The sequence below is a fragment of the Canis lupus genome, chromosome 23 (assembly GCF_048164855.1).
Source record: "Canis lupus baileyi chromosome 23, mCanLup2.hap1, whole genome shotgun sequence".
NCBI classification, from domain to species: Eukaryota; Metazoa; Chordata; class Mammalia; order Carnivora; family Canidae; genus Canis; species Canis lupus.
This window is the reverse complement of record NC_132860.1, coordinates 35,731,058-35,758,239: the sequence shown is the minus strand read 5'-3', so window position 1 is coordinate 35,758,239 and position 27,182 is coordinate 35,731,058. Positions and strand designations below refer to the sequence as shown.

The following is a 27,182-nucleotide window of genomic DNA, read 5'->3' as shown; positions in this document are numbered from 1 at the left end:
ATGTCACCTTTCTTTTGTTACATACTTTTAAGCATTTGATAAAAGTTCTCCCAAAAGACACAACAGAAAATTTTGCTTACATTTTTGGATTCAGATCCCAGCATTTCTTCATGAGTGTTCATGTATATTCGTAAGTTCAGCTATCACATAATTGTGTTTTTACCTTCGGGGGAGGGAGGAGTTATTTATTTATTTAATTATTCATTCATTCATTCGAGACACAGAGGGAGAAGCAGGCTCCATGCAGGGAGCCCGATGTCGGACTTGATCCCGGGACCCCAGGATCATGCCCTGAGCCGAAGGCAGAGGCTTAACCACTGAGCCACCCAGGCATCTTCTATTTTTACCTCTCAAATCCAGTGGGCAACTACCAGTTTTTCTTACTGTCAAATAGCATTTGACAATCTTTTATAATTTTTATTCACTTGATTCTTCAATAAAAAAAGATACAGATAGCATTTGTTTCAAATCTCTGGTGGCTCCCATGCTCACCAGTGCAATATGGACTTTTAAGTGTGACCAAGAAGACTATAATCTTCTATGCAAGGTTGTTGGGTTTTAGCTATATAAAAATTTTTTGCATTTTTGAAAACACATGTGTTTTCAGATCTTTATGTTTGTTGTCCATTCTCCATAGCCAGCCTTCCCACCAATGTGGACTCCACTTCTAGTTATCCTCCAAGACCGAAATACCACCCCCTCTATAGTCTTCTATAACCCACTTCCAGGTAGTTAGGTTTACCTACTTAGGGTTCTTTTTTTTTTTTTTTTAATTGCAGAAATAGTACAGAATAAAATAAAGCAAAGCCAGGTCTGCAACTTTGAGTTGTTCAGTCTACACTGGGGATACCATCTACTATGTAGGATTATCTAATAAATACCAAAGAAAATACATATTAAAAATTTGCCAATGCCTATAACATAGTAAATACTTCACTGACTTTTATTTTTTTATATGCCCATCTCCTCCAAAAGATAGCAGAAAATAATAATCTTGCATCTCGGAGTTCCTGGCTTATAGCAGGTGCCATGTTCACATTTTAAAGGACAGTAAATGAACAAAGACATAAAAAAGTCACATTCTAAAGCCATTCAAGAAATAAAGAGATACAAGCTGGAAGTTTCTTCATCATTCTATTTATTACATGTATGAATATTAACATCTCATGGTATCCATCTAATTCAGTCAAAACCAACAAAGGAAAAAGGTTAACCATGTTTCAAATGAACATTCTTACAGATTCCCCTGTAACTTAAAATAGAAATATGTTCATCTGCATTAAATCGTTTGACATATTTGAAAAATGTCATTAAAAAAAAAATCACCTTTAGTACTTAAATATATTTGTTAATCGTTTGATGGCATCAGTGTCCAAGTTCAATAAAAGTTGCTTCATTAGATACTTTTCAAAAATGGACATCTGGATGGTTCTCTATAGCTAGAGATATATATATGCAAAGTCCTATTTCGTTTTTAAAATTTTCTCAAATCTGGCTTTTCTATTTGAGAAAAGTCCTGCAGTGCTCTCTCACACCCCTCTTTTCAAGGATAAAACTAACCAGAATTTGCTTCTTTAGCTGTGGGAAGCTAGTAGAAAAAAAAATCTTACGTTGAGGTTGCTGTTTAATTCCATTTCACCCAATAAAAAGTACAGAAACACTGTCTTTATTTGATGGTGTGCATAAATATTACACTCCATGGATAGCAAAAATATTTTTTATTTATAATTTACAGTTTCACAAGTGAAAATCGTACATTTTTACACATACAATTTCATTTTGTTAAATTTGCACACATCTACAGAACTTTCACACAACAAGCACCTGAAACTGTGCAGGCAGTAGGAAATGCAAATACTAAAATGTATTTATTAACCAAATGATAGCTGAAGGCCCTGCCTCAGCTAGACAATTTATATAGATATAGGTCTATATATACATAAAAAATTCTTCACCTTCTAGATCCAACAGCAGCTTTTTTTTAAAAAGAAAAACATACCTTTCTCATTTTATTTAAACTGACTCGACTGTATCATTTTCTGTTTTAATTTCAGTGGGTGTTGCTATGCTTTCCTCTGTACAAGCTGGTGGGGTATCAATTCGTTCTTCCTTAACTTTGGGACTTTCACAGGGTTCCTGCAATTCGTTTTTGACAATGTTCAACATAATGTTCAAAGGGTTTTCAACTGGTGTCTTGCTGGGAGATGGTGTACAATCAAATGAAGATGTCTACAAAATGAAAAGCCCTGTTAAGTTCTGATTAAAGCTCAAAAGTATCACATTTAATGACATTTAGTTTTAGAAGACCCTTGTATGGGCAAAGAAACATACCAAATGCAACTGAAATAACTGCTTCCCCATGAAACACTGTAAAAGCAGCCAAATAAAAGGCAGACTGAGCATTTAATAATATGTACTCAGCAATGATCTAAGCTAAGAAAAGCAGTAACCAATTTAAGGCCAAAAGAAGCTGATGAGACATACCTCTATACTTAACCCCTACATGTACCCTGAATCTTTTGTGACTATCCAAATTTCAAATACTCTGACCTCACAAACCATCCTAGAACATCCTTAAATACATCTTCCAAATTGTTTGGCATTAAAAAAATGGTTACTCTCAAATATGAAATTTGAACTTCTAAGATCAACAGATAGGTCTTTCAAATTTTGCATGTGATCATTTAAAAATTATTCCTGATATATAGCAAAGTAGGAGGAAAAAAAAAAAAGTAAATGCTACTCTTAACTCTAGAAATCTGTTCCCATCATGGATCCTTATGTTCAGTTTCCCTCACATTCTCTAGGCCTACTGCTCTAGTGAAAGACCTCAAGATTCAAATGAATAGAATGCAAAAAATACAGAAATTTCAAAACTTAGATCCTATCAATCCTAGCACCAATATTTGGATGAAACCTAAATGATTCATCAAAACACAAAACAGCTCAATACACATCAATGAGGTTAAAATAACAATATTGCTGATACAAAAATAAAATTTATTAATGTAAATGAGAACATTAACCAAAAAGAACTTACATTTTGATAATCTTCATAACATGATGGATGATAAATCTGAAGCAAAAAAGAAAAAAAGTAGGTATTCACATGTATATTCATTTCTAATGGACTATTCTAATGATTCTTTTTTTGGAAATTTACACCAAAAAAATAGCTCTTTGAAAAGGTGACAAAAATCACAAATGTGAATAAAGGGAGTTTCTTCCCAAAGTCTTCTTAAACTTGCTTTTTTACACATTTAAGTAGGTAACAAGGTATACTTTCAAGATAGTAACAGTTCTTTATGATGAAATATAAATTCAGAATTAAAATAAGTGTGGTTAGACAGAAAGACTAACCAGAATCAGAAGACCCAGTCTGGGTTTATCATTAACTAGTTATGCAACCTCTTATATAAAACAAGTATAGAACCAGTTGATTGCTAAGATACCTTCCAACTCAAACACTCTATAACTGAAGATCAAAACACCTTTGTTATAAAAATCAAAAAACAAAAACATTTTTCCTTCAAAATGGCAAGCATCCCCTACAAAAAAAAAAAAAAATAGTTAACACTTATAAAGAACTGAAAATTACCTTTCCATCTACTCTAATAGCATTTTTCAAATGCCATTCCTCCTCCTCTTCATCCCAGTATTGTTCAAACTGTTCTTGACAGATTTCACAACTCTAAAATAGAATCACAAAAAATGAAATTTATGAAACAGAACACATTCAATCACATGACATAAAAAAATATAAACATTTTACTAAGTGAAAGAAATAAGAGTCATCTGGAAGTTCAATATATAGTACAGATACAAAATAACTTCTAAGGATTTTGCATTCCTCCATGCAAAAATACTTAACATTTCACTGTTGTTGGTCACTGATAAGGAAGTCAGGGGCATGACCGGAGGTAGAATATTTAATATTCTTCTCTTACCTCAACTGCTCCAGCTGGTCCAGCAGGTACACTTTGGAACTCCTTTTCTTTAGCAGCCTCCTGAGTCTTGAGCACAACTTCTTCATGCACCTTTTCAAAAAACTGGCTCTTTGCACGTTCTTCCAAATCAGCTATTTCCTCAAATTCTATCCAGTCCTTAAAAAATGAGTTGATTTATAAAAAATATTTTGTTTCTAAACTTTTACTGCTTCTCTTTAACATAAAGCCAATGAAGGATTACATTTGTCTACAATATACTTTATATGGATTTTTTAAATATACCTTCTTCATGAACTCCATAACAAACAGAAAGCAACTATTAAACAACTGGAGATCTTAATGTTCATTTTCCATTACCTCTAAAATTACAACTACTGATTTTAAACAAGATAAAGTTCACATAGAATTTTTTTACAAAAAAAAAAAAGGTCACAGAAAAACTGGAATTTTAGAGTTAGAATAAACTTATGTCCTACTCTTACCTCAACAAAAAGCAAATACATACTCTTTAAATTTATTTAAAAATACTTTTACATTCTAGGGGTCAAATCTTATTCAGAAAACTCACAAGATAGCTCCTAGCAATTATTTAAACTAATATGCTTATAGAATGATAGGATTTAAAGGTTAAAAGAGGGTTTGGAGGTATATTGACTACTTACTGTTAAACTGTAGTACCAACGTCTATGAGTGACTTTTCTGCTAACATCTTTTTCAGTTCTATTTTGCCGATAATGCCAGTCCAAGTGATCTGCGTATACATCTGTCTGTGATGTTGTAAACCTCATTCCACAAGAGTAACACTGTATACCAGTGTATAGTCGATTTATAACACTATCATAACGTCTATTTTGAAAAATACAGAAATCATCTTTAGTTTTGATAACACGGCTAAATGGCCTTTTAAAAAGGCAGTTACAAATATCTCGGTTTTCTATATTTTAATAATGGTGAAGCCATTATTATGTGACAACAAATAATGTTTCAGCCAGACTTGAGCTGAAACAATACCCAAAGATCAGTATTATCCTAATAGTTTATCACTGACCCTCTTTAACCTTGGTCAATGTTATTTATTTATTTTAATATTATTATTTTTTTAACTTTGGTCAATTTTAGAACATGGAGTCCATCCTCTGACAGACTTGGCCCAGTTACTTCCTTTCTAGATAAAATTGGAATGATCATCATCTGCTAACTGCCCCACCCTCATCTGGTGAAAGTGGTACAGAAGCGATAATAGTAGTATAGATTACTACAAGAAAAATTATACTAACTGGAAACTGAGGTCAGCTTCAGTTCTGACAATTCTGGGCTCCCTATTTGGAAAAGCCAACAAACTGAACAAACAGGGCAGTTATTAACTGCTAATACTGAATAATGATTTAATAAAAATTGGTTTTATAACTATGGGGAAGAGTTGGTAGGACAGTTAAAAGAGCTGGCTCAATCTTCATTTTCAAGAAGTCAAGAGATTGCCCAAATGTGAGAAATCAAGAAATATGACAAATCAGAAAAATGTCTATCTTTTAAGAAATAGAGAAGTAAATTCAAGGAACAGTACCAGAAGAAAGGGATGCCATCTTTTATTATAAGCCTTTGTTGTAAGCCTTTCATTATAAAACTTGAATTAAGTGAATTACTTTGGAAAAAAAAATTGATTTTAATAGGAATAGCCCATTTAAGTGTCTATATTTTTATAAAGTACCATAAGGATATAATGAGTCCATAAAGCACCTTTAAGTTTTATATGTGCGATAAAGGCAACAGAATATTAGAAAAAAAATATGCACTAAATATTAAGAGTGGTTATAAATGTGAGAAATGATGTAGGTTAATTTTATTGATTTTATTTATTTGAATTTTCTAATTTTATTTTCCTTTTTTTTTTTAAAGTAGGTTCTATGCCCAAAGTAAGCTTGAACTCATGACCTGAAGATCAAGAGTCACATGCTCTACAAACTGAGCTAGAGAGGTGCTCCAGAATTTTCTAATATTCTACAGTGAACATGCATTACTTATGAAATGAAAATATTTTTAAAAAATTTCTTAATACTCAACTATAAAAATCTCATTTTCATATCTTCAAACAAAAGAAAAATAGCAAATACAGAAAAAATGATTAAGAGAACTGAAGATATAAAAGACATGATTATCAACAGCTAGTATTTCAATTCCCTATATTTACTGTATCAAACACAGATATTAAAAAATAGTAATTTGGAAAAGACCTTTTGACCTAAATACTTAGGCAGCAGATATATTTTAAAAAGGAAATTTAAAAGCTTCCTGAAGCTTATGCTACATATATTTTACTACTTAAAAAAAAAAAATGCTACCTAAATTTCATAAACATTAAGAAGGGTAAAACAAATAGCACTAACAATGACATCCACTGTTTAATTAAAGTCACTGTCCTTTTTATGTTTGGAAAATTGGAAAATTAGATTACATACTGTTTCAATTCTTCAATTGTAAAATTGGTAAGATCTGGAACATCTTGATCTTCATTTTGATCTTCCTCCTCTTCTGGGGGAGGCTGAGCAGCAACTTCACTTACTTCTTCAATTGGAAAAAAAATAAACTTCTCAATACCATCCTCTAAGCATTCTTTATAGAGGAACATTATAGTGTTATAAAAATAGAGAATCCGGGTGGGGGGTGGGAGTGACTGGGTGACAGGCACTGAGGGGGGCACTTGATGGGATGAGCACTGGGTGTTATTCTATATGTTGGCAAATTGAACACCAATGAAAAATAAATTTATAAAAAAAAAAATAGAGAATCCCATCTTGTCTATTCATTGTATTTACTGGCCAAGGAAACTAATACAATTATTTTGATAAATGATACTAGGTTTGATTTCTTAAAAGTCAATTTTCACATGAATTTTATTTCCTCAATATTCAAACTATTTTAAAAAGCTAAAATAATGAATAATAATAATGAGTCTGCACATGACATTTGCAGGAATGTTAATTGAAACAATGTCCACTGTAAAGGTATTAGTGCCATAATAGAAAATTTTTAAATAATTTCATTATAAACCAATTATATTTGATATTTGGAAAAAAATTATTTTAAGAACTTTTATCATAACTTATTATATCATAATACAGCTTTATAAGTTAATGAACTTTCATAGAGATGAAGTATAGAACCATACTTACGTGTTGTAGCTGAATCAGGCTGAGACAATTTGAGAATTCCTGTTTTTAATAGTTTTGAAAATAATTCATTTACATCCACCTGACTGAGATGATTATCAGGATATGCCTTAGGAAGAGCTCCTTTAAAAAAAATAACACTTAAATGAAAGTTGAACTTAAAGATGCATATTATACTAAGCATTTTTTAAGTTTTCTTCAAGACGCCTATCAACAGGATATTTGACAAACTCATGTTAAAGATGAGTGTAATTATCTCAGAAGCTCCTAAAATGAATTTTTCATTTTGGTCATTAGCAAGTCATCATCTCTTAAAAATACATTCTAGGATAATACTAAAAGCTAACACTGAAAACATTGATACTTCGCAAATGTTTATAAGTACTTTATATGTATTATCTAAAAACAAAAAATGACAGTATTATGTACTTTTGCTTAATTAAATTCATGCCAAAGAAAAGCAGAATACACAGAACAGAAAGCCTCATGCTCCCTTCTATTTAATGTAGCACCACCTCTAGATCCAACTTCCCACTTTTCTCATTTTCTAGTTCTCATTTTCTAACCATACTGGGAAAGATAGTTTTATATAGATGAACAGATTGCTATCTGTCAGCATAAATTTCCGGGGGCAGGTGGGGCGGGGAATACCCAAAGCCTAAGTGAAAGTATTCCTGCCCCCACCTCCATGACTACCCAGGGGAACTAAGGCAGGAAGATGAGCCATGTGGCTCAAAGATACCTGCCCCTCTGACCTTTGCTGAAGTACTGCCCTTGCAAAGTACCTCAAGCTACTGCTGAACAGGTGTGAGGGTTATTAAAGCTTCAATAATTTGACTAAATGAGACAAGGGTAACAGTCTCTAAGCTCATTGGTGAGGCATCAATCTTACATATTTTGCTAAGCACTAAGTAATCTTTTTTTTTTTTTTAAGATTTTATTTATTTATTCATGAGAGACTCAGCGCAAGAGAGGCAGAGACACAGGCAGAGGGAGAAGCAGGCTCCATGCAGGGAGCCCAACAAGGGACTCGATCCCGGGTCTCCAGGATCACACTCCGGGCTGCAGGCGGCACTAAACCACTGCGCCACCAGGGCTGCCCAGCACTAAGTAATCTAATAATTATTATTCTTTAAACTATAAACACAGTATTTTAATGTATTTGTATGTCACTATTATACATCTCACTATACCTGTAGAAAAAAGTTCTAAACTACTAAAAATTGAGGGCAGCCCGGGTGGCTCAGCAGCTTAGTGCTGCCTTCAGCCCAGGGCGTGATCCTGGAGACCCGGAATCGAGTCCCACATTGGGCTCCCTGCATGGAGCCTGCTTCTCCCTCTGCCCGTGTCTCTGCCTCTCTCTCATTCTCTCTCTCATGAATAAATAAATAAAATCTTTTAAAAATAAATAAACTACTAAAAATTGCTCTTAATGGCAGAAAACTCAGTTTGCATCCACAATACACATAATCCCTGCCCTTAACCACTACATACCCTTGTACAGAGGTAGGCTAATTAATCTGTTGAAATATCTGAACTTATGAATTAAAACATTAACCTCAATAGTTACGTAGCATTTCACATACTAGTTTAACATTTGTATTTCATTAGAATTAGCTATTTATGTTTCAGATTTTTAACTAGCTCTTCACAAGTTTGTGGGCAGCCAACTTTAGTGATCAAGGCTATGAACTATAGAACCAGACTCCTCTCCTGGGATTTTAACTAGAAATTCCACTTTCTAGTTGTATGACATGACCAAGTTACTTATCTGTGCCTCAGTTTTACAGGTACCTGTATAAAAAGGGTAGTAAAACTTCTTGCTAATTACTAGCATTAAATAAATATTTGGAAGGCAATAAGATGTAGGGTTGTTTTAAAAAAAAGTCACTAGCAGGGCACCTGGGTGGCTTAGTTAAGCATCTGACTTTGGCTCAGGTCATGATCTCAGGATCCTGGGATCAAGCCCCACATCAGGCTTCACGCTCAGTGGGGAGTCTGCTTGTCCCTGTGCCTCTCTTCCCACTCTCTAAAATAACATCTTTTAAAAAGTCAATAAATCCTGTTACACACTATAAATAAATAAGAATCATCCTAACACAATGCCTAGCATACAGCAAATGATCAATATGTTTAAATGAACAAAAGGACATGGGGCGCCTGGCTGGCTTGGTGGCTTGGGCTTCCAACTCTGATTTTGGCTTGAGTGGTGATCTCAGGGTTGAGTTCAGCCAGTAGTCCACTAGAGATTCTTTCCTTCTGCCCCTCCCCCTGCTCTCACTCTAATAAATAAATCTTTTTAAAAATGGATGAATAAATGAACATATATTTACTACTAAGAAAGGGGTATTTTTACTTTCATTTTAGAAAAGAAACTTTAAGAGAAGCTGAATACAGAACACTGAATACTTTTCACAACTCTTTAATAGTAAGCAGAACTTGAAGAAGGCAGACAATATGTAACATCTCTCTCAATACCTCCTACCTAGAGGAAAAACATAGTAATCTCTGTGACACACTGCTATGCCCTGTATGTATACACATGCACCCCAAGGCTGTAAAAGCAAAAAGAAAATTTGCAGTTTTTAATCTCATACAAAAAGGAAAAAAATTTGCAGTTTTTGCACACTATTTCATGCCACCAACCCCAATACAACAAATCCTCTACTCAACAAAAAAATTTAGTTCTAAAGGAAAATACATTAATACAGCAAAAGTTACAAAGTACTTTTGCATATACTACCTTATTTGATTCTCTTAAAAGAAATTCCCAGGCAAATACTGACTTTATTGTCTCCTGTCTTTGGGGAAGCAACTGAATCAGAGAGAATATTTGTTTATAGTAGTATAGTTTCTAATACTCTGGTCTTCTGACTTTAGATCCCAATTCTTTATTTCCCTTTTCATTATAGTGACAAAAAAAAAAAACATGAAAACTATTATTTAATACTAATTGTCAATCCAGAAATATTTTTTAAGAAAAGCTTTCAAATCAATTGAATGAATTCCTGTGATGCCACAGTTTAAGAACTAAAGCATAAACTAGAGCTTGGCTAGGACTTTCCTACCTCAGAAGTTCTGGACAACTCCCCTAAATTTGTAAGCAAATTGTGCCACACTAGAGCCACGTTTCTGAAAATGTCTGTTTTAATGATTCAGAAATAAAAGTACCACTACAATTTGGTGGTAGAGCTAGTTCTCAGTACACTAAAACTCTGCAGTTATTTTATAAATCACAATTTATATACTTTCCATTTTTCTATTAAAGCTAAATTTCACTTTTAAAACTCCCACATCCAAAATTGTTATTGTATCCATAGCAATATTGTTACTATGCTTCATTTTACAGTAAAAGAGCTTATCAGGGTACTTGGCTAGGGAGTCACAGTTTTTTTCTACTTCTTTCTTTTTTGTTTTGATTTTTTTAAGTAAGCTCTAGTCCTAATGTGGAGCTTGAACTCACAACCTCAAATCGAGTCACATACATACTCTACCAACTGAGCCAACCAGGTGCCCCATTTCTACTTTTTTAACATATCATGCACAATTTTTATTTGAGAGCCCATAAAAACATATGAATGAATCAAATTTATAAGGCAATGTCCCCAGTATTCACTTAATGTTTACTGGATTATCACATATACACAAAACCAAAACTAAAATATCAAATAACTGAGATTTCTGAGGTTCATTTACTTCACTTTATCAAATATCACCTTTCTACTCCCACTCCTCCCAGCTTCCCTTCTCTCTTTTTTTATGCTCTACAAAATCCTGGCTAACCATCTCCAGTTGTAAACAGGATCAGTTACTATGCACAGTATGATGCTGAATACACATCAACAATGTAAACAAAAGAACAAAAAATTCCAGCCAGATTAAATTTCTCTAAATTGCGTAGACCTCCTCAAAATGGTCATTTTGTAAAACTGACAAAGTACTCAACAAAACAGTATCTATCTTTTGAAAAAACACAAAATTCAAAAAGTACATACCCGAAGGATTCTGAACAAATGCTCCAGGATTTTGTGGATGAACCGGCAAAAACTGTTGTCCTTGGCCAAATGCTACTGGCTGAGCAACACCACTAAGAACCTTGAAGAGAAACCTTGGTTTTAAGAATATCCTTTCTGTATTTTAACTAAAACTTTAGAACATTCTAATCATATAAAAATACTGACAATATCCTAAGGCTTGGTCTCTATAATAAAAATTTACAAGTGTAACTTGAATGGGTCATTTCATTTCTAGACTTTATACAAAAAAAAAAAAAAAAAAAAAAAAGAAATACCTTCCCTTACCTGTTTCACAGAATTATAAGGAACTGAGAATAAATGTGAAGCTTCTTAGAGAAGTTTAAGATACTATGCAAATGTAAGGTAGCCAACAAGCTGTGTGACCTTACACAAATCACTTTACCTTGCTGGTGCTTTCCCTTATTTTACAAATAGAACTAATATCCAGAGATGTGACCTGTACACAATCATAATGGCTAGTTAACAGCAAAGCTGAGGCCAGAACTCCTGACCTGATTCCTTCCTACAGATATCAAAAGCCTGATTTAATTATCAATCTATAAACTCTGTGTTGATCATCCTGCGTGGACATCATACTTGGTTGCAAAGTAGATTGTATAAGACAAACAACTACTATACAGGCATACAAATACTGTATTTGTTGTCCAGAGTGAGGTAGGACTTCTATATGTTGCTGCTATGTAAACAAATATCCACTTACAAGCCCTGTTCAGCATTCCTAACCCTTAATAGTATGTATAGACAATAAAAAAAAAACCAAAACACTAATTCTGTATAATGTAGGAACAAGATTAAGTCAAGTCCCATTGTAGAGTATCTGTCAAGAAGAGCATTTCTTTTAAGAACATACAATAGAGTATATCTAACTAGGCAGGCCTTTTTTCTTCAAACCATTTCAATACGCAGTTTAAAATATATGCAAAAATACAAAACAATACCGTGATGTAATGAATATAGTTGGGTGACAAGTCACAAGCTTCCTGTGTTTACATTAATATGACACAACTGTTTCAACTGGAATGACTGAAAGTGTGATGAAGTAGAAAAAGAAAAAGAAATGCTGCAAAAACATGGGCAGCTGGGTTTTAATTTAGACCAAGAAAGTTTTTAGTCCAAAAAATCAGCTCTCTGTTATGTTAAAGGGCTCAACAATTCTACAATGTAGTACAAGTCCATGAAACAAACTCACAATTATATAATACTTTACTAGCTTTGAAATCAAAAAAGAAAACACATGATGAGGAAGCAAAGCATGTGTGAAGGCAAGGGATATATTGGGAAATCTCTGTACTTCACAGCTCGACTTTGTTATGAACCAGAACTATCATGATCTCAGGGTTGTGAGATCCAGCCCCTTAGAGGCCATTTGGGATTCTCTCTCCCCTTCGGCCCCTATCCCCTAAAAACCCACCCTCCACCCCTACTTGCAGGCTTTCACTCTCTTAAAAAAAAAAAAAAAAATGGACACACGCGCATGTGTGTCTGTGATAGAGACGAGATTTCTCCAGACCTTGGAAAAGCTAAAATCAGTTTTGGATTTAAATTGCAAGTTTAAGCCCCAGAGACTCTCCTCCCACTTGCCCAACATGTGGACTTTGAAGTACCTTAAAAACTTCCCAATCTACAGAATAAATTATTTCCTGAAAATCTTCAAACCCTAGAAATGTTAAAAACAGTTATCTGCGTATAACATTTTAGAGTAACTACAGCGGACTTACCTGTTGAGATGCCTGAATATTTCCTACTGTTATTGGAGCAGGTAAATTGCCAAAGTTTCCAAACTGGGAACTCTGAAGATTCTTTTCATCAAAATAGTGTCCAGAAGCTCTGTTAAGTGGATTGGAGAAACTCTGGTTTCCAGGGCCATGTGGTCCATTAAAATTTGGTCCTTGAGGTGAATCAAACATTTGTTCATGTCTTTGGAACTGCAGTCCTTGGGATGGGGCATTAAAAGCATTACCAGGTGGATCATTATATGGACCAGTCTGATTGAAAGACACCGATTCAAGCCTCTGTGAAGGATGATTGTCAAATCGTGTGCTTTGAAGACCAAGAGGAATATCAAATCTTGATGCTTGCTGGTGTTGTGGACCATCAAATCTCTGAGGTACACCATCAAATCTTGGTTGAACTTGCTGTCCAGGTGGTCCATCAAATCTCTGTGGTCCTGGCTGACCAGTTCTTTCAAATCTAGGACCTGGCTGCCCATGTAATCCATCAAATCTTGGCAAGAGTGATGGCTGACCTGGCTGCCCATCAAACCTTAAAGCATGACAGCCTTCAAATCTTGGACCACCTTGACCCAGAGGCCCTTCAATTCTGAGGCCACCTCCTGGCACAGAAGGACCCTCAAACCTCATTCCACCTCCTTGTTGGACTAACGGTCCTTCAAACCTGATCCCAACCCCGGGTTGACCATGTGGACCCTCAAACCTAAGGTTCCCACCAAGTTGATTATGTTGTCCTTCAAACCTCAAACCAGCTACTGACTGACCATGGGGGCCCTCAAACCTCATTCCAACTCCCTGCTGTAGCAAAGGCCCCTCAAATCTGATCCCACCTGCTGGCTGACCATGAGGTCCATCAAACCTAATTGCAGCCCCTGATGGACCATGACCTCCTTCAAACCTAAGTCCGCCTACAGGCTGACCTCGGGGATTATCAAATCTAAGTCCACCCACCGGCTGACCATGCGGTCCCTCAAACCTTAGACCACCCACAGGTTGACCCCGATGTCCCTCAAACCTGAGACCACCCACAGGCTGGCCCCCTGGTCCTTCAAATCGCAAACCACCTGCAGATCCCTCAAACCTCAGACCAGGGGAACCTTCGAACCGAAAACCACCTCCTCCTGCTTGACCAATCGGCCCCTCAAACCGCAGAGGTGTCCCCACAGGTCCTGGAGGACCTTCAAATCTCAAAGGACACCCACCTCCTAGCTGACCTTGTGGTCCTTCAAATCTCAAAGGGCCACCACCCCCCATTTGTCCTGGTGACCCATCAAACCGAAGAGAACCTGGTGTAGGAGGTCCATCAATTCTAGGGCTTAATTTATTAGGTCCTTCAAAAATCATCTTGGTTGGGCCATCTCTTGTTACTGATGGCCTACTAGGTCCATCAAATAATGGTCTATCTTCAGCTAAAGCTGTAAGTCGCTGATTTGTATCAAGGCCGGCAAATCTTGATGCTGGGCTATCTACAAATGGTTTATCTGAATCTTCATATCTAGGTCGCTTAAGTGGAAAACGATCATTGAATGGTGATCTCTGTTCTTCTCGTACACCTTTTAAAAAGAAAAAAAAAAGTTATTTTCCCTGAATCTTAATTTATATCAAAATATCTTCAATCTTCTCTGTTCATGTAAATGTTTAGCCAAAAATATCCAAAACTATCTCATTTTATTAGGGGGGAAGGAAAAGATAGCATCATCAAGCAGCAGGTAAGAAGATGCCCTCTACAGTCAGACACACCTGGGTTTAAAAAAAAAAAAAAAAAAATCCCCATTCTGTCAACTAATTAGACTTTGAGAGCAAGTTATTTAAACCTCTCTGGTCTTGCTTCCTATCTGTAAAATGAGAGAATACAGATTTAATTGGGTTATTGTGAGGATTAAATCAGATTACATAAATGAAGAACCTAAGAAAAGCACCTAACAGAGGGTGGCCTTGTAAATATTAGCTCCCTTCCCTTCCCTTTGAGGGAAAAAAATGAAACAAAAGGTAGTCTGAACAGTCACAAAAATCCATCCCCACTTAGCTTGTTCATTTTCCCTTCACTGCTGTGTGATTCAATAGGCATAATCTGATTTAACTTTTTCTACCTTTAGCAGAGACTTGCTCGTCATGTCTTCTCCGGCCCTCATGGGGTGAAAGATTCTCAGCATAAGTACGACTCCCAGATATAGGAGAAAGACGTCTTGCTCTTTCACTAAATTGTTCTTTTCTGTCAAACTGTGCTCCACTATTCCTACTTGCATGTTTACTTTTGGATGGCTCACATTCTATTCCAGACAACAAGGCATCAGTCAAAGGGTAGTCAAAAATATCAGGATCTAAGAGATCAAGTCTTGGAAATGAATGCTGAACCTGTGTCCTTTTCAGTTTTGCTTTATGTTCATAGTAGGTTAATTCAGCATCAGATAAGAGAGGTTTCTTTTTTAATCCACCTTTATTTTCTTCTGTAGGACTATCCCGTACATTGCATCTATGTTTACCTTCTTGATACTGAAATAGCTGTCGAATTTGATGCACAACAACAAGGAACTCATCCTGTGTAATTTCACCAGATGCTAAACGTTCACTCGTCTGCATAGGGGTGATAAAAGGAAATCAAATATTTTAAATATAAAAAGTATTTAAAAAAAAAAAAACTTAAGACAAAAGAGAATAATAACTACAAGTGATCATAGTAACTACCTTTTGAAGTAATTCTCTTTTGCTTGCAAGAGTTAACTCTTTAGGAATCTGAAGATTGGCATCTACACTTAATCGATGCTGCTGCTTTGGGGCTCGAGGTGACAAGATTCCTTTAGTGCTTGACCAGCTCTCCCTATGCCTTAGATGAGGAGATTTACTATGTTCATCACCCTGTTGTAAGCTGAAACCATAAAAGCAGTATGTTACTTCATAAAAAGTGTTTAAATTTCTCAGGACCAAATTCCAAAGGATCTGGTTAAAACAAATATATGTAACTATAAAAGTTAATTAAATGATTAAGAGCATAGTATCTGAAGTCAGGAAAATCACACATGAATTCTAATTCTTGCATGTCCTAGATGTGCAGCTTTACGTAGATTAGTTGACCTTTCTAAACTTCAGTTTCCTTATCTGTAAAATAGGACTAATGATGGTATTTCATCCAGAGTTATTAAGAAATAAATGGAAAAATAAAGTACTAGCTATAGCATCCAATAAGTACTCAATTTTTAAATTAACATTGTATTTTAAAATTAGTACAATTTATTTTACTCGATTAAAAATGTTAACATCCTACCTTTTATTTTCTTCCCAACCAGATTTCCATCTTTTGGTAGACTTGGAACTTTGCCAATTCTCTATATTCTCCTTTGGTTCAGTGCCGGACTTTGTAGAATGCTGGTTTGCAGCTTCTTGTGGTCGTTCCTCTTCCGTCTTTTTTATTCGCCTTGGATCTCGAATATCTTGTTTATTACTTCTCTTAGCATTTCGCTCTTCCCTGGAAGGTAGTGTAAACTCTTCCATATGTGACTGCTTAACTCCTGATTGCCGGATCTTTCCAGCTTTGGGTGTCGAAGTTGGAGACATACTCCTTTGCCTTCGTTTGGGTGACCGCCGGTCTCTTCTCTTCGGAGAATGTATAATTGGTGACCGAGACTTGGGTGATCTCGATCTTGATCGCTTTCTAGTACTTGATCTCCCTGGTTTTGTCCCTTGTTTTTCTGACTCTTCTGTTATTGTATCCTGCTTTTGTACAATGCCATTGATGATTTTATTTCTACTTCCAACCAGTCTGTGTTCAGATGACTTCATGTGTTCATCTTTATCCTTTTTTTCTGCGGCTTTTCTCTTCTCTTTTACATCATCATCTTTGCTATCAGTCTTATCCTGAAGATGTTTTTTTAACCTTGGATCTCTCTTGCTCATATCAGACACCCTTGTACTTTCAGATTCTTGATTTTTCAAGTCTTTTGTGTGGGATAATTTGTTTTTCAAAGGTGATGGTGATTTAGATTTAGATTTAGATTTAGAATCGAATTGGTCAAGTTCTTTTTTTGTTATTTTTTCACCTGATTTACTTTTCTCTTGCTTGGATGAATTTAGTTTTTCAGAGGGTACAGTTTTACTTGTCTTAATATCAGATTGGTTCAATGTGTTCATTAGGAATTCTTTCCTATGACTCTGATCTTTTCCATGCGAAGAATGTTGACTCATCCTATTAAGACGGGGATCCCGGTTAGTTCCTTTCAAATCCTGAATTTGTAACGATGGACCTGGACGGCTTTTCTCAGGTTGCACAGGAACCTGGTGTGGAGGTTTAACTGCCATAGGGGGAATCTGTGGAACATGTAATTTGGATGGTGCAGATCCAGGACCTAAGTTAGATGTCTCCTGCTGAACACTAAGAGAAACTGCCTGAAATAGAAAATAAATGTTCATGTTAATACATAAAATGTCCAGACTGTCAGGAGACAACCAAAATCAAAAACTAAAGAATGTAATGTTTATTCAATAAATCCATTCAATATAACATTTACACTGTATACTTCTAGTGTTTAAAAGTAGAGATTAAAACGAAGAGAAAGTTCATGTACCTATGGGGCTTATAATTTATTAGTCCTCTGCTTTGGAGTTTTTATAATATAATCTTTAAGTAGAATGAAAAAATATCCTCCATCTTCCTAATTATTCAGGATTCTGAGCCAGACTTCTAAGAAACTGCTAAATAAATCACTGCACCACAGGTGCACAAGTGTCAAAGAGCAAAGAGTCATTCCAGCTAAATTTTATGTCATAAAATAGTCCCTCCTAAGATCACTGATAATGGACTTACAAAATTTTGCCTTCCTGTACCTTCCTTACTCTCAAATTCAAGTGCTAAGTAAAATAACTTAGTAAAAGGTCATTTATGCATGGAAATATGTAACCTTCTTGTCCTCCTCAGTTTTGTGATGGCTTTTCTTTTTTATTTTTTTTTATTTTTATTTATTTATGATAGTCACACAGAGAGAGAGAGAGAGGCAGAGACAGGCAGAGGGAGAAGCAGGCTCCATGCACCGGGAGCCTGACGTGGGATTCGATCCCAGGTCTCCAGGATCGCGCCCTGGGCCAAAGGCAGGCGCCAAACCGCTGCGCCACCCAGGGATCCCATGTGATGGCTTTTCTTTTGTAGGTTTCTAACAACCAGATTTCTACTCATGAGACCTAAGCTCATAAAACATTAAAGACTATACAAAAACATTCACAGGGGATCCCTGGGTGGCGCAGCGGTTTGGCGCCTGCCTTTGGCCCAGGGCGCGATCCTGGAGACCCAGGATCGAGTCCCACGTCAGGCTCCCTGCATGGAGCCTGCTTCTCCCTCTGCCTGTGTCTCTGCCTCTCTCTCTCTCTCTCTGTGACTATGATGAATAAATAAATAAAATCTTAAAAAAACAAAAACAAAAACAAAAACATTCACAGCACATCTTCTATCTGGGACAGATATTAAATTCACATGCTAATAAAGTCTTGAGATAGCAATTTAACAGAAAGATATTCGAAAAAAAATAGCGTATAGCCATTCAAGTGGCTTTTATAATAAATAATTAAAAATTTGGCCTAATAAATATACTATAATTTGCAAAACAAATAGAAAAAATATACATACTAATAACATACTAATACAAACTAATAATTACTTATCAGAAGACAGGCTTAAAATATTTAAAATGCCAAACATCCTCTACTTACCAGTTGTGCCTTAGCTTGCTCTAGCTCAAGCTCCAGCTTCTTCTGCTGAAGTTCTAATAACTGTTTTTGTTTTGCCAGTAACTGTTGCCTTATTAGTTGTTCTTGGGTAAGATTCTTTTGTATATCAGGAACAATTGGAGGCGTAGAGATGCTAGGGGAACTGACCACTGTGCCAGGTGTTGTAGGCTCTTCAGGCTATAAGAAAAAATAATGTGTTAAAAAAAAAATTTCACAGCTAAAAATGAAGCTAAGGGAAACTACAAATTATCAGCTTCTCTCTTAATAAATACTATTCGTAATCATAAATGGCCAGTCATGTTTAAAAGAACACAGAAAATTTTTCAAAAATTTAAAAACTGAAATAGATTATTGTAATACCTAAACAAGGAGAATATATTTTTAAATGCACTATGAACCTGAGTGGAAAAAAGAATTTTCTTAGCTAAACTATTTCAGCACAGGTATTCTTGAGATTTCTTTCTGGCACGAAATTTTAGATAAATCAAAATTCACATTAAAACTTACCGATTTATTTAAAAACTTAGGATTCACATGGATGCTAGATGTATTCACATTGGGGGGCAGAGGCTTAATAGGCCAAGCAGGATCTAACGAATTGACTCTGACATCCAGGGCATAAAGTTTCTTCAAAGGGAATATTTCATCCCATGTGGAACGTAATTTAAATAAACTTTTTCTAGTATTTTCATCCACCTAGAACAACAGAACAATTCTATGGCTTGTTAAGTTACTATAGAATGTTTTAAATATTAAGTATTAAAGGTACATAAATCTGTTCTACTCAATATAGCAAACATATTACTTATGCACAAATACATACAGCAGTAATAAGTTATTAAAGGTGTATTTGGTTTGTAAATGTAAAGCTAATAAAGAAATTTATCCCTCAAAAAAAAATAAAAAGACAAATTAGTCCCTGTCTCCTAGTCTTCATGAAAGCAAACAACTAAGCAATTCTTCATATTTTTATTAATACAAAATGCTTCCAAATTCTAGGGCTTGATATAGCATTCCTTGTTATTTTTACTCTGAACTAGTTCACCTGATGGCTTAATTTTTATTAAAACTATCTCACTAAGCAGTCTTCTGCAATACAATTTGGTTGGCAACTATGAATGAGTTATTTGTGATGTGGAAGGTACCTTAAAAATTGAAAGTCACAAAAATCTTACCCACTGATGAGCTTCAGTTTTATATAACTTAATCTGCTCACACTTGTGATGGGAATAATAAATGATATTCAAAAACTAGCCATCAGAGAAACCTCTTACTTGGGAAACTAAATTAAAATTTTACTTTTGGATAATAAAGCCTTGACCATATTCAAGTCTTTAGAGAATTATACTTAACTATAAAGTCATTTTCATCAAATGCAGTGTCAAGGCCGTATCAGATTCAATAAAAGGTATTCTACCAAACACCCAACTAAATTTGAACATCATGAAATTCAAACAGGGAGGCTGGTTTAGCTCCTCAACCTCTGTAACACAAAGTTGGCTTCTCCTTAGACTACAGCTTCAGGAAAGCAGTATTTAGCCAAGGTCTACAATACACTGTTAATTAACAGGCTCTTTAATACAATTTGAAATACAGATTTCCAAATTTCTTCTGCATATACTTACTAGCAGTATTTTTTCTGAAGAACTTAGAATAAAAAAATATTACTCAAGTAGCAACTACACATTTTCTGCTCTAACAAACAAGTAAAATCTGATAATAGTCCTTTCAGAATTATCCCAATTCTCCAAGTCTACAAATATAAGTTCTCAAAACACAACAGGTGCGGCTAATAAAATATAAGAACTACCAATTTTGTGTTAGGAAACAATATTTAAAACTAAATTGCTTATGAATGTCCTTTTGCTCAATGTGAAAGATATAAAGCTTGACAGGAAGAGAATTGATTACTCCAGCAAATCAAATCCCTTGTCTTCCTCAGTATACTACTATATTAACCAAACTACCAGATACAATGTTATGGAAGGAATTTGCAATCCCTAGGTATAGAAACTAACAAACCTTTCTTCTCAACACTAAGGGACCTTAAAAAGTATTTCCAAAATAACCTAATGCAATTAACTGGTCCACCATTCACACATACCTAGAACATTCACATTAAATATACGTGAACAAAGTAACAAGAGGAAACATTTTGAGGAAAAAAAAAAAAAATCACAAAAGTTTCAGGCACCAATCACAGGTTGAGACACACTGGAAGACCACGCTTTTCTTTTTTAGATAGGAACAGTCAACATCCTAACACCAGAAGCCTAACAATGAAATTTGAAGTACTCTTGACAGCTTCAGATCTTTTTGCCCATGTCTTAGAGACGGAACAGATGTTCAATAAATGAGCAATTAAAAAAAATTCTAAAAGCAAACCCATCTATTCTTGAATGGATAATGTAAAACCCCTAGAATCTGCTAAAAAAAAAAGTCTAATATTAAACACTAACTTTAGCATGGTACTTGGCAAACATCCAAGAGAATAAAACATTTCACCACCCAAGAAAACCCAACACAAAGACAAGTATTTATTTAATCAGGAACACATTTTTTTAAAAATTCAAATGTTTCTAAATGCATATATACCTTTTCAAACACACAAATAAATGTTGCAACTAGATTTTTAGTAAAGGCAGTGAGATACTCTCTTCCAACGTTTTTCACGATAGAATCCATAAGGTACATAACAGGAAGCTTCTCTGAGGAAGGAGCCTGAAGTGATAAAAAGAAACTGAGAAGTTTAGTATAATGAATTGTCACCACAGAATTACTTTCAAAAGTGAGTTTTCAAACCTACAATACAGGCTTCTATCTTTGTTGACACTACTTTTGAAATAACCTTTATGAAAGTTAAATGTTCAAGCAATCTCTCACCTCTTACAATGATCTTTAGTTGAGCATATAAATAAGCTCAAAACTACAAGAAAAACCAGTCTTTAGTACATTCATTTTACACTCAATGGAATTTCAGGTTCATATGGTTAAAAAAAAAAAAAAAGTGTTTTAAGTGACCACAGGGGAGTTATTTTCTGTAACCCAAGTGTAAGCTTTGTGACTCACATTAATTTATAATAGTGTGCCTAGATTCAAGGAGTTTCCAGACTTCTGGCAGAAACCCTAATTTCCACAGGCATATTTTATATGTTAAAGTCTATGACACTTTTGTTACCTGTAAAATCATTAGGATTACTTCTCTATAATCCAATGAACAAAGAAATTAAGTACACTTCACATATGAAGTTAATGGCAAAAAAAAAAAAGACTCTTAAACTTGCACAAGAACATGCAGGAAGGTGCAAGTTGTTACTGATACAAGAAAAACTGGATGGAGCAGCTGCTGAGTCATGTAAATCAGGTCGAACTTGACTCTGGAAACCAGGATTTGTCCTGACGATTTTCTTCACAGCATGGACTCTCCGTCGAAATATTTCTCCTCTGACATGCACAAACCAGAGTTTCTTAATTTGTGCAAAGCCAGTGTGGTGATGCTGATACAGGTGGCCCTTTCCAAAGCAAAGAAATGTTGCCCCAGTTCAACTGCAATGCCTACCCACCACTGGCTTTTAGAATGTACAGCAAGTTTCCAGAAAGCATCAGCAGGTTCACAGACTTGAGGAGCATTAAGACACGCCATATAAACTGTTAACTCCGACTCCACAGGAGCACCCATGATTTTAAAACAAAAACAAAAAAATTATCCCCATTTACCCATCCCATGTGTATCGGAATCTTAACCCTGAACGACACTTACCCATAGCTACCTGTAGCTAGGGTAGGCTCACAGTTCTGCAGTACACAATGCCATATTTCACAAAACCAATTGCCCATACAAGTGTGTGGAAGTGCTCTTGCTTCTGATAACACCTTTACAACCAAAGTTGGCCAAGGAAACCTTTGAACAGCTTTGTATGAAAAATTTCTTTTAAGGTCCTAATAAAAGGGTTCACAAGGCCACTGCATGTGGGTAAACTAGTAAGTACCAACATGTCAAATGCTTTATTGCTGTGTCTTTATCTTACCATGTCATGTTTTACACCATTTTTAGTCTTTGTTGTACTTAATGAAGACGGGCTCTTTAAAACCAAAATCTGTTCAGTAGGCTAATTTTTTATTGTACAAGTGAATCCCGTATGTAATAGTTTTTCACTACTACTGCCTCATGGGAGGAGTCAAATCAAGTGTGAATCTTTAAGTTTAGTAATGCTGAGACGCTAGAGAATAAGGACACAAAACATTCACCTCCAGAAAACACAAAACCAAGCCAGTTTGCTACCAAATGACAGAAAATCCCTCCCCTCACCCTCAACCCCAACCCTGATTATTTCCCCAGTGACTTTTACATCTTTTCCTCAAAACCTGGCTTTCCAAAAATAACCAGGAAACGTGTTCCAAAAAAAAAAAAAATTCAGCTTTAATCAGCAAATAGTCCATCTATTTTCACCACTCTGTGTAGCCATACACAAATACAAATTTTAATGTGGTCACTATAGTCAGTTTTCACTTCTCGAAGGTCTTCTGGATCCATTAAAAACCAGCAAGGAAACTGTTGAGTGACAACCTGAACTGCTAAATATTAGGCTCTGTGGAGTATTAGTAATTCCAAAAATACTAGGTAATTAGATTTTTTAAATCAATGTTTGTTTGTTTTTTTAAAAAAACGCCAAGTGCAGTTTTGTTTTTTAAAAAAGGCATTCAATGTCAAGTTAAGCCTTCAATAAGGCAAAAACTAATTTTTCACGTCCAACATGTTTGTGGTATCAATAAAGAGGATGTTGAGTACAAGAAATGCTTCCTTAAGTCTCATACTTTAAAAAAAAACAATAGCTGTTTCACATTCACAGGAAAAGGTGAATGAAGACTTGCATTTTAGCTGTCAGACTGAGCATGACAAAGTTGTTGGGCCCTTAAAAACAAAACAAAACAAAACAAAAAAAACCTTTACTTTTTGTCCTCTTTAAATTAAGGTATGAAAGGACCACCTGAAACCGTGTATCTTGTGAACACATTTACCCAAAAGAGTGGATGGAACCTAAAGAATGAACCCAAGTCACTTAAAGACTTTTGTTTAAAACACACAACCACGTAGATAAAAATAAGTCTTGGAAACAGATTCTACACCTTACAAAGGTAAATAAAAAAGACAAATACATATTTTATATGTTTTATTCACAAATTTTATAATACCAGTCACACATTTCAAAACCATTTATTAGAGTCAGACCACTCAGTTGTACACTAGACAGAAACCGCCTCTAAACAATATATTGGTGGTTGTTGTTAAAGTGGCCTTTTAAAAGGGGTTCACTCTGCTAAAAGGAGGCTCATCCTGTTAATTTCAATCACTAACAACTAGAAAAAACTAAACCGTAAGTACAAGCTTGAAAAATAACTTAAAAACGTAATACTGGGAAGCTATTAGAACTCATTATGATAACTAAGTTTAACAGTAACTTAAATGACATATCGCTCCCACATGAATCCACAGAAGAGGAGGACTACAGGGAAATAAAGGGTGGCAGAGGACCACTTCTGTCAAGGGGTGAAGAAAAGCACGTCTTCACTATCAGGGAAGGGAGGAAAAAAAGAGAAAAGGAAGAGGAGGAGGGACTGAACTTTTCAAAAAAAAACTACAAGTACGTGTTACCCACTGGGCCAGTTCTCCACCTACAGGTTGGATAAGATCTCCTCCCCCCCACCCAAACCCCACCCTCACCCCCAATTTCCCGTATTTGGGGGCAAATTAGACCCTCCGATAGGAGAATAAAAGTTATAGCTAGCCGCCCCCACCCCAAAACGGGGCTGACGGGTGTGAGCAGCTGCCTGGCTGGCAGGGAATGGATTCTCCTCTCTTCCCTTTCGCATCATGTGCTTTTCAGGCGCCATGTTGGGCTCCTAACAGGCGGCTGCTCCACTCGGGGCCAATTCCCTATTCCCACCCACCAACAGCTCGCTCCCAGGTCCCCCTTCACCTCCTTCCAACCCACAGAGCACAATTACCCAAAAGGGTGCGGGGGGGGGAGGGGAGGGCGGGGAATGGGAGAACCACCACTCCCCACCTTCCCGGGGGTTAAAATGGTTTTAACTCTTACTTCCCCACACCACAAACTGCCTTTAAGTCTCCCCCTCCCCGAAGGGGTCTATTCAAAGCGTGTGTGTCGGGATATACAATGCGGTGGCCTAAATAGGGAGTTGGTAAGCGGAAGTAGGACTCCACCCTTCGCCCTCCCCACTCCCTCCCCCCCAAGAGAGGCCCACGCTCGAAGCCTGGGCCAAAGACCGAGCCTGAGTTGGAGGTGGAGGGTTGGAGAGGAGGAACACTGTCCCCCTTTGGATGGAAGCGAGACCTGGGATGAGGCTGACACTAAAATCAGGGAGTATTAGAAGAATAGGAGGCTGCGGGGTGTATAAAAACCTTGGCGGTTTGGGCCTCGATGAGAGAGACGATCTCCTTGGCGAAGGGCAGGTTCTCCTCGGCTAGAATGGTCAGCATATTGATGTGCGGTTTGCTATTGAAGGTCAGGTCTTCGAGTGATGATTGATAATCCCGACAGGCGTCCTCCCGGGCCCCCGCAGTACCGGCCTCGGCCGGCGTCTGCTCTGACATTGCGCCGCGGCCCCCCTCCGAGGTCCGCCGCAGCTGAAGCTGAAGCCGCTCTCGACACCCCGCCTCCCTTCCGACTCCTCTTCCTCTCCCCGGGTCTCTCGCGGCTCCGGCTTCACCACATGCTGACCGCGGAGGGGGGTTGGGGGACGACACGGGGGGAACCTCGGGTGTGAAACGCCGCCGTCTCAGGGGTGATCTCCGTCCACTTCCAGCCGCCACAGAAGCTTCTTTCTCCACAGACACAAAATGGCGGCGGCAGTGGCGGCTCCAGCTCCGAAAATGTCTGTGTTCCCAACCGCTGCGTCGTGCGAAATGAGCAAGGGGAGGGGAAATGTGCGGTAAAAGGGCGGGGCCGTTGATTCAGCCGGGCGTGATTGGCCCGGCCCGCAACGTCACAAGCCCCGCCTTCGGCCCTTCCGCAGGACGTCCTGGCCCCGCCTTCTGCTACGGGCCCGGCCCGGGCTTTCGCAACACCTCCTGCTCCGAGGTGCGGCAAAAAAGACGGCCCCTCTCATTGGCCGGTTCGTAAGGGACTGTGCGGTCATTTGTTACCATAACAACCCATTCGGGGAGGCCAATAGGCTTGGGGGAGGCTGTGCCCGAGGCCCAACCCAGCCAGTTTAAGCGGAAAGCTCAGCCGTTCCCCGCTTGGTCCCTCCCTCTGCAGCCCCGGCCCCCGGGCGGTTCCGTCAATCGCCCTCCCTCCCGCCCGCCCCGGCGGCCGAGGCGGCGGGGGGTGGAGGCCGAGCCGAGGCTTTCGGCCGGGCCGGGCCCGCCCCGCGTCGCGCCTCGCCTCGCCTCGCCTCGCGGCTCAGGCGCTCCCGGGAGCGCGGGCGGGTCCGTCCCTGCACCGGGGCCCGGAGCGAGACGCCGAATTAGCCCGGAACCTCGGGAGGAGTCTGGAGAGCGGCCGCCCGCGCGGTGCCTCCCGAGCTACAGACAAAAACACCTCGGCCGGCTTCCTCGAGTCGAATCCCCAGGAAAACGCTTTTTTTCCGGAGGTTGCGTGCGAAAGGCTTTTCCCTGGGGACTGGGAGATCGTGGGGAGCCGACTGGGATCTGTAGGAAGGGTGTCTCTCGACAGCCACGCCCAGCCCCAAGCCTGAGCCCCTCTTTCTCAGTCTTCACTTCGAAACAGCCTTAGCATACGCGATTTGGGGCACGCAAGAAAAAAAAATACACATTTTACTTGCAAGAGCCTTTCCCAGACTTCTGAAGTCCTATGTGGAGGTTGAGAATGATGCTCTCGAGGCGAAAGCACTAGATAGCTCTGCCGCGCAGCGGAACTGTCATCCCGGCACGATAAACTAAAAGGGTACTTTGGGTTGTTTTGTTTTCATTGAATAGATGGTAACCTGAAAGGAGTCTAAAAAAAAATAGGTATTAATTACATAAAATTTGCTTCAAAACCGCCCTCCTTTGACAGCTAGGCCCTGCACAGATACTTTGATCCCCAGTAGAAACTGCTCCTAAGAAATAAATCAAATCCCTTATTTGTCCCATATAAAGTAATATTTTCATGTCTTATTTTTGTTTGGCTTTTTAAAGCAGCTTATGGTATGATACACTGTAAACTGCACACACTTAAAATGTACAAGGCTGTTTGACCTGGTGCCGTGTTCCGACGTGGTATCTCCTATGAATGAGAAGTAAAGCCTGGGGGAGACAGCTTATCTCTTCTCATTAGAAGCTAAGAAATATTGTTAAATAGATTTTCTTGATTTCAGTAATTTCATACATTTGCTCCGGGTGGTGTTTATTTAAGTAGGCTCTAGCCCAGCGTGGAGCCTAGGGGCCTGAACTTGACACCCTGATAATCAAGATCTGAGCTGAGGTCAAGGGTCAGCCCCCTAACTGAGCATTCGTGGCGGTATTTAGATATAACAAACACAGCTAAAATAAAGGAACTTTCAAACTTCCTGTTTTCTGGAGGAAAATGTGGGGGTAAAATAATCCTCCAGTCGTTTTCCTTGTAA

At 37.5% G+C, this 27,182-nt stretch overlaps 1 protein-coding gene across 2 annotated transcripts; it reads right to left on the bottom strand.

Annotated features, from left to right (window-relative positions):
• Positions 1-1,121: 1,121 nt before the first annotated feature.
• On the bottom strand, positions 1,122-25,514 carry PCF11 (PCF11 cleavage and polyadenylation factor subunit). 2 transcript variants are annotated; one of them, XM_072794829.1, is made up of 16 exons: positions 25,015-25,514; positions 21,189-21,314; positions 19,101-19,289; positions 18,576-18,770; positions 16,144-17,261; positions 15,567-15,747; positions 14,972-15,455; positions 12,870-14,434; positions 11,110-11,209; positions 7,118-7,237; positions 6,404-6,509; positions 4,610-4,793; positions 3,948-4,103; positions 3,599-3,691; positions 3,041-3,076; positions 1,122-2,229 (listed from the first exon to the last, which is right to left on the bottom strand). In XM_072794829.1, exons 1-16 carry the CDS (start codon positions 25,204-25,206, stop codon positions 2,014-2,016), a joined length of 5,061 nt encoding a protein of 1,686 aa, XP_072650930.1. In that variant the 5' UTR covers positions 25,207-25,514; the 3' UTR covers positions 1,122-2,013. The 2 variants fall into 2 exon arrangements, with proteins under 2 accessions (XP_072650930.1, XP_072650931.1); XM_072794830.1 differs by having other exon boundaries at positions 1,702-2,229; positions 15,365-15,455.
• Between the last annotated feature and the right edge of the window lie 1,668 nt (positions 25,515-27,182).

What these genes read in the sequence shown, in the direction of transcription:
- PCF11 (XM_072794829.1), bottom strand. Translation starts at nt 25,206, where the DNA reads ATGTCAGAGCAGACGCCGGCCGAGGCCGGTACTGCGGGGGCCCGGGAG. An exon ending in CTAAGTTTTTAAATAAATCG is followed by an intron (nt 18,771 to 19,100) that starts GTAAGTTTTAAT and finishes TTTTTCTTATAG; the next exon opens with CCTGAAGAGCCTACAACACC. An exon ending in ATATTCAGGCATCTCAACAG is followed by an intron (nt 11,210 to 12,869) that starts GTAAGTCCGCTG and finishes TTTCTCTTCAAG; the next exon opens with GTTCTTAGTGGTGTTGCTCA.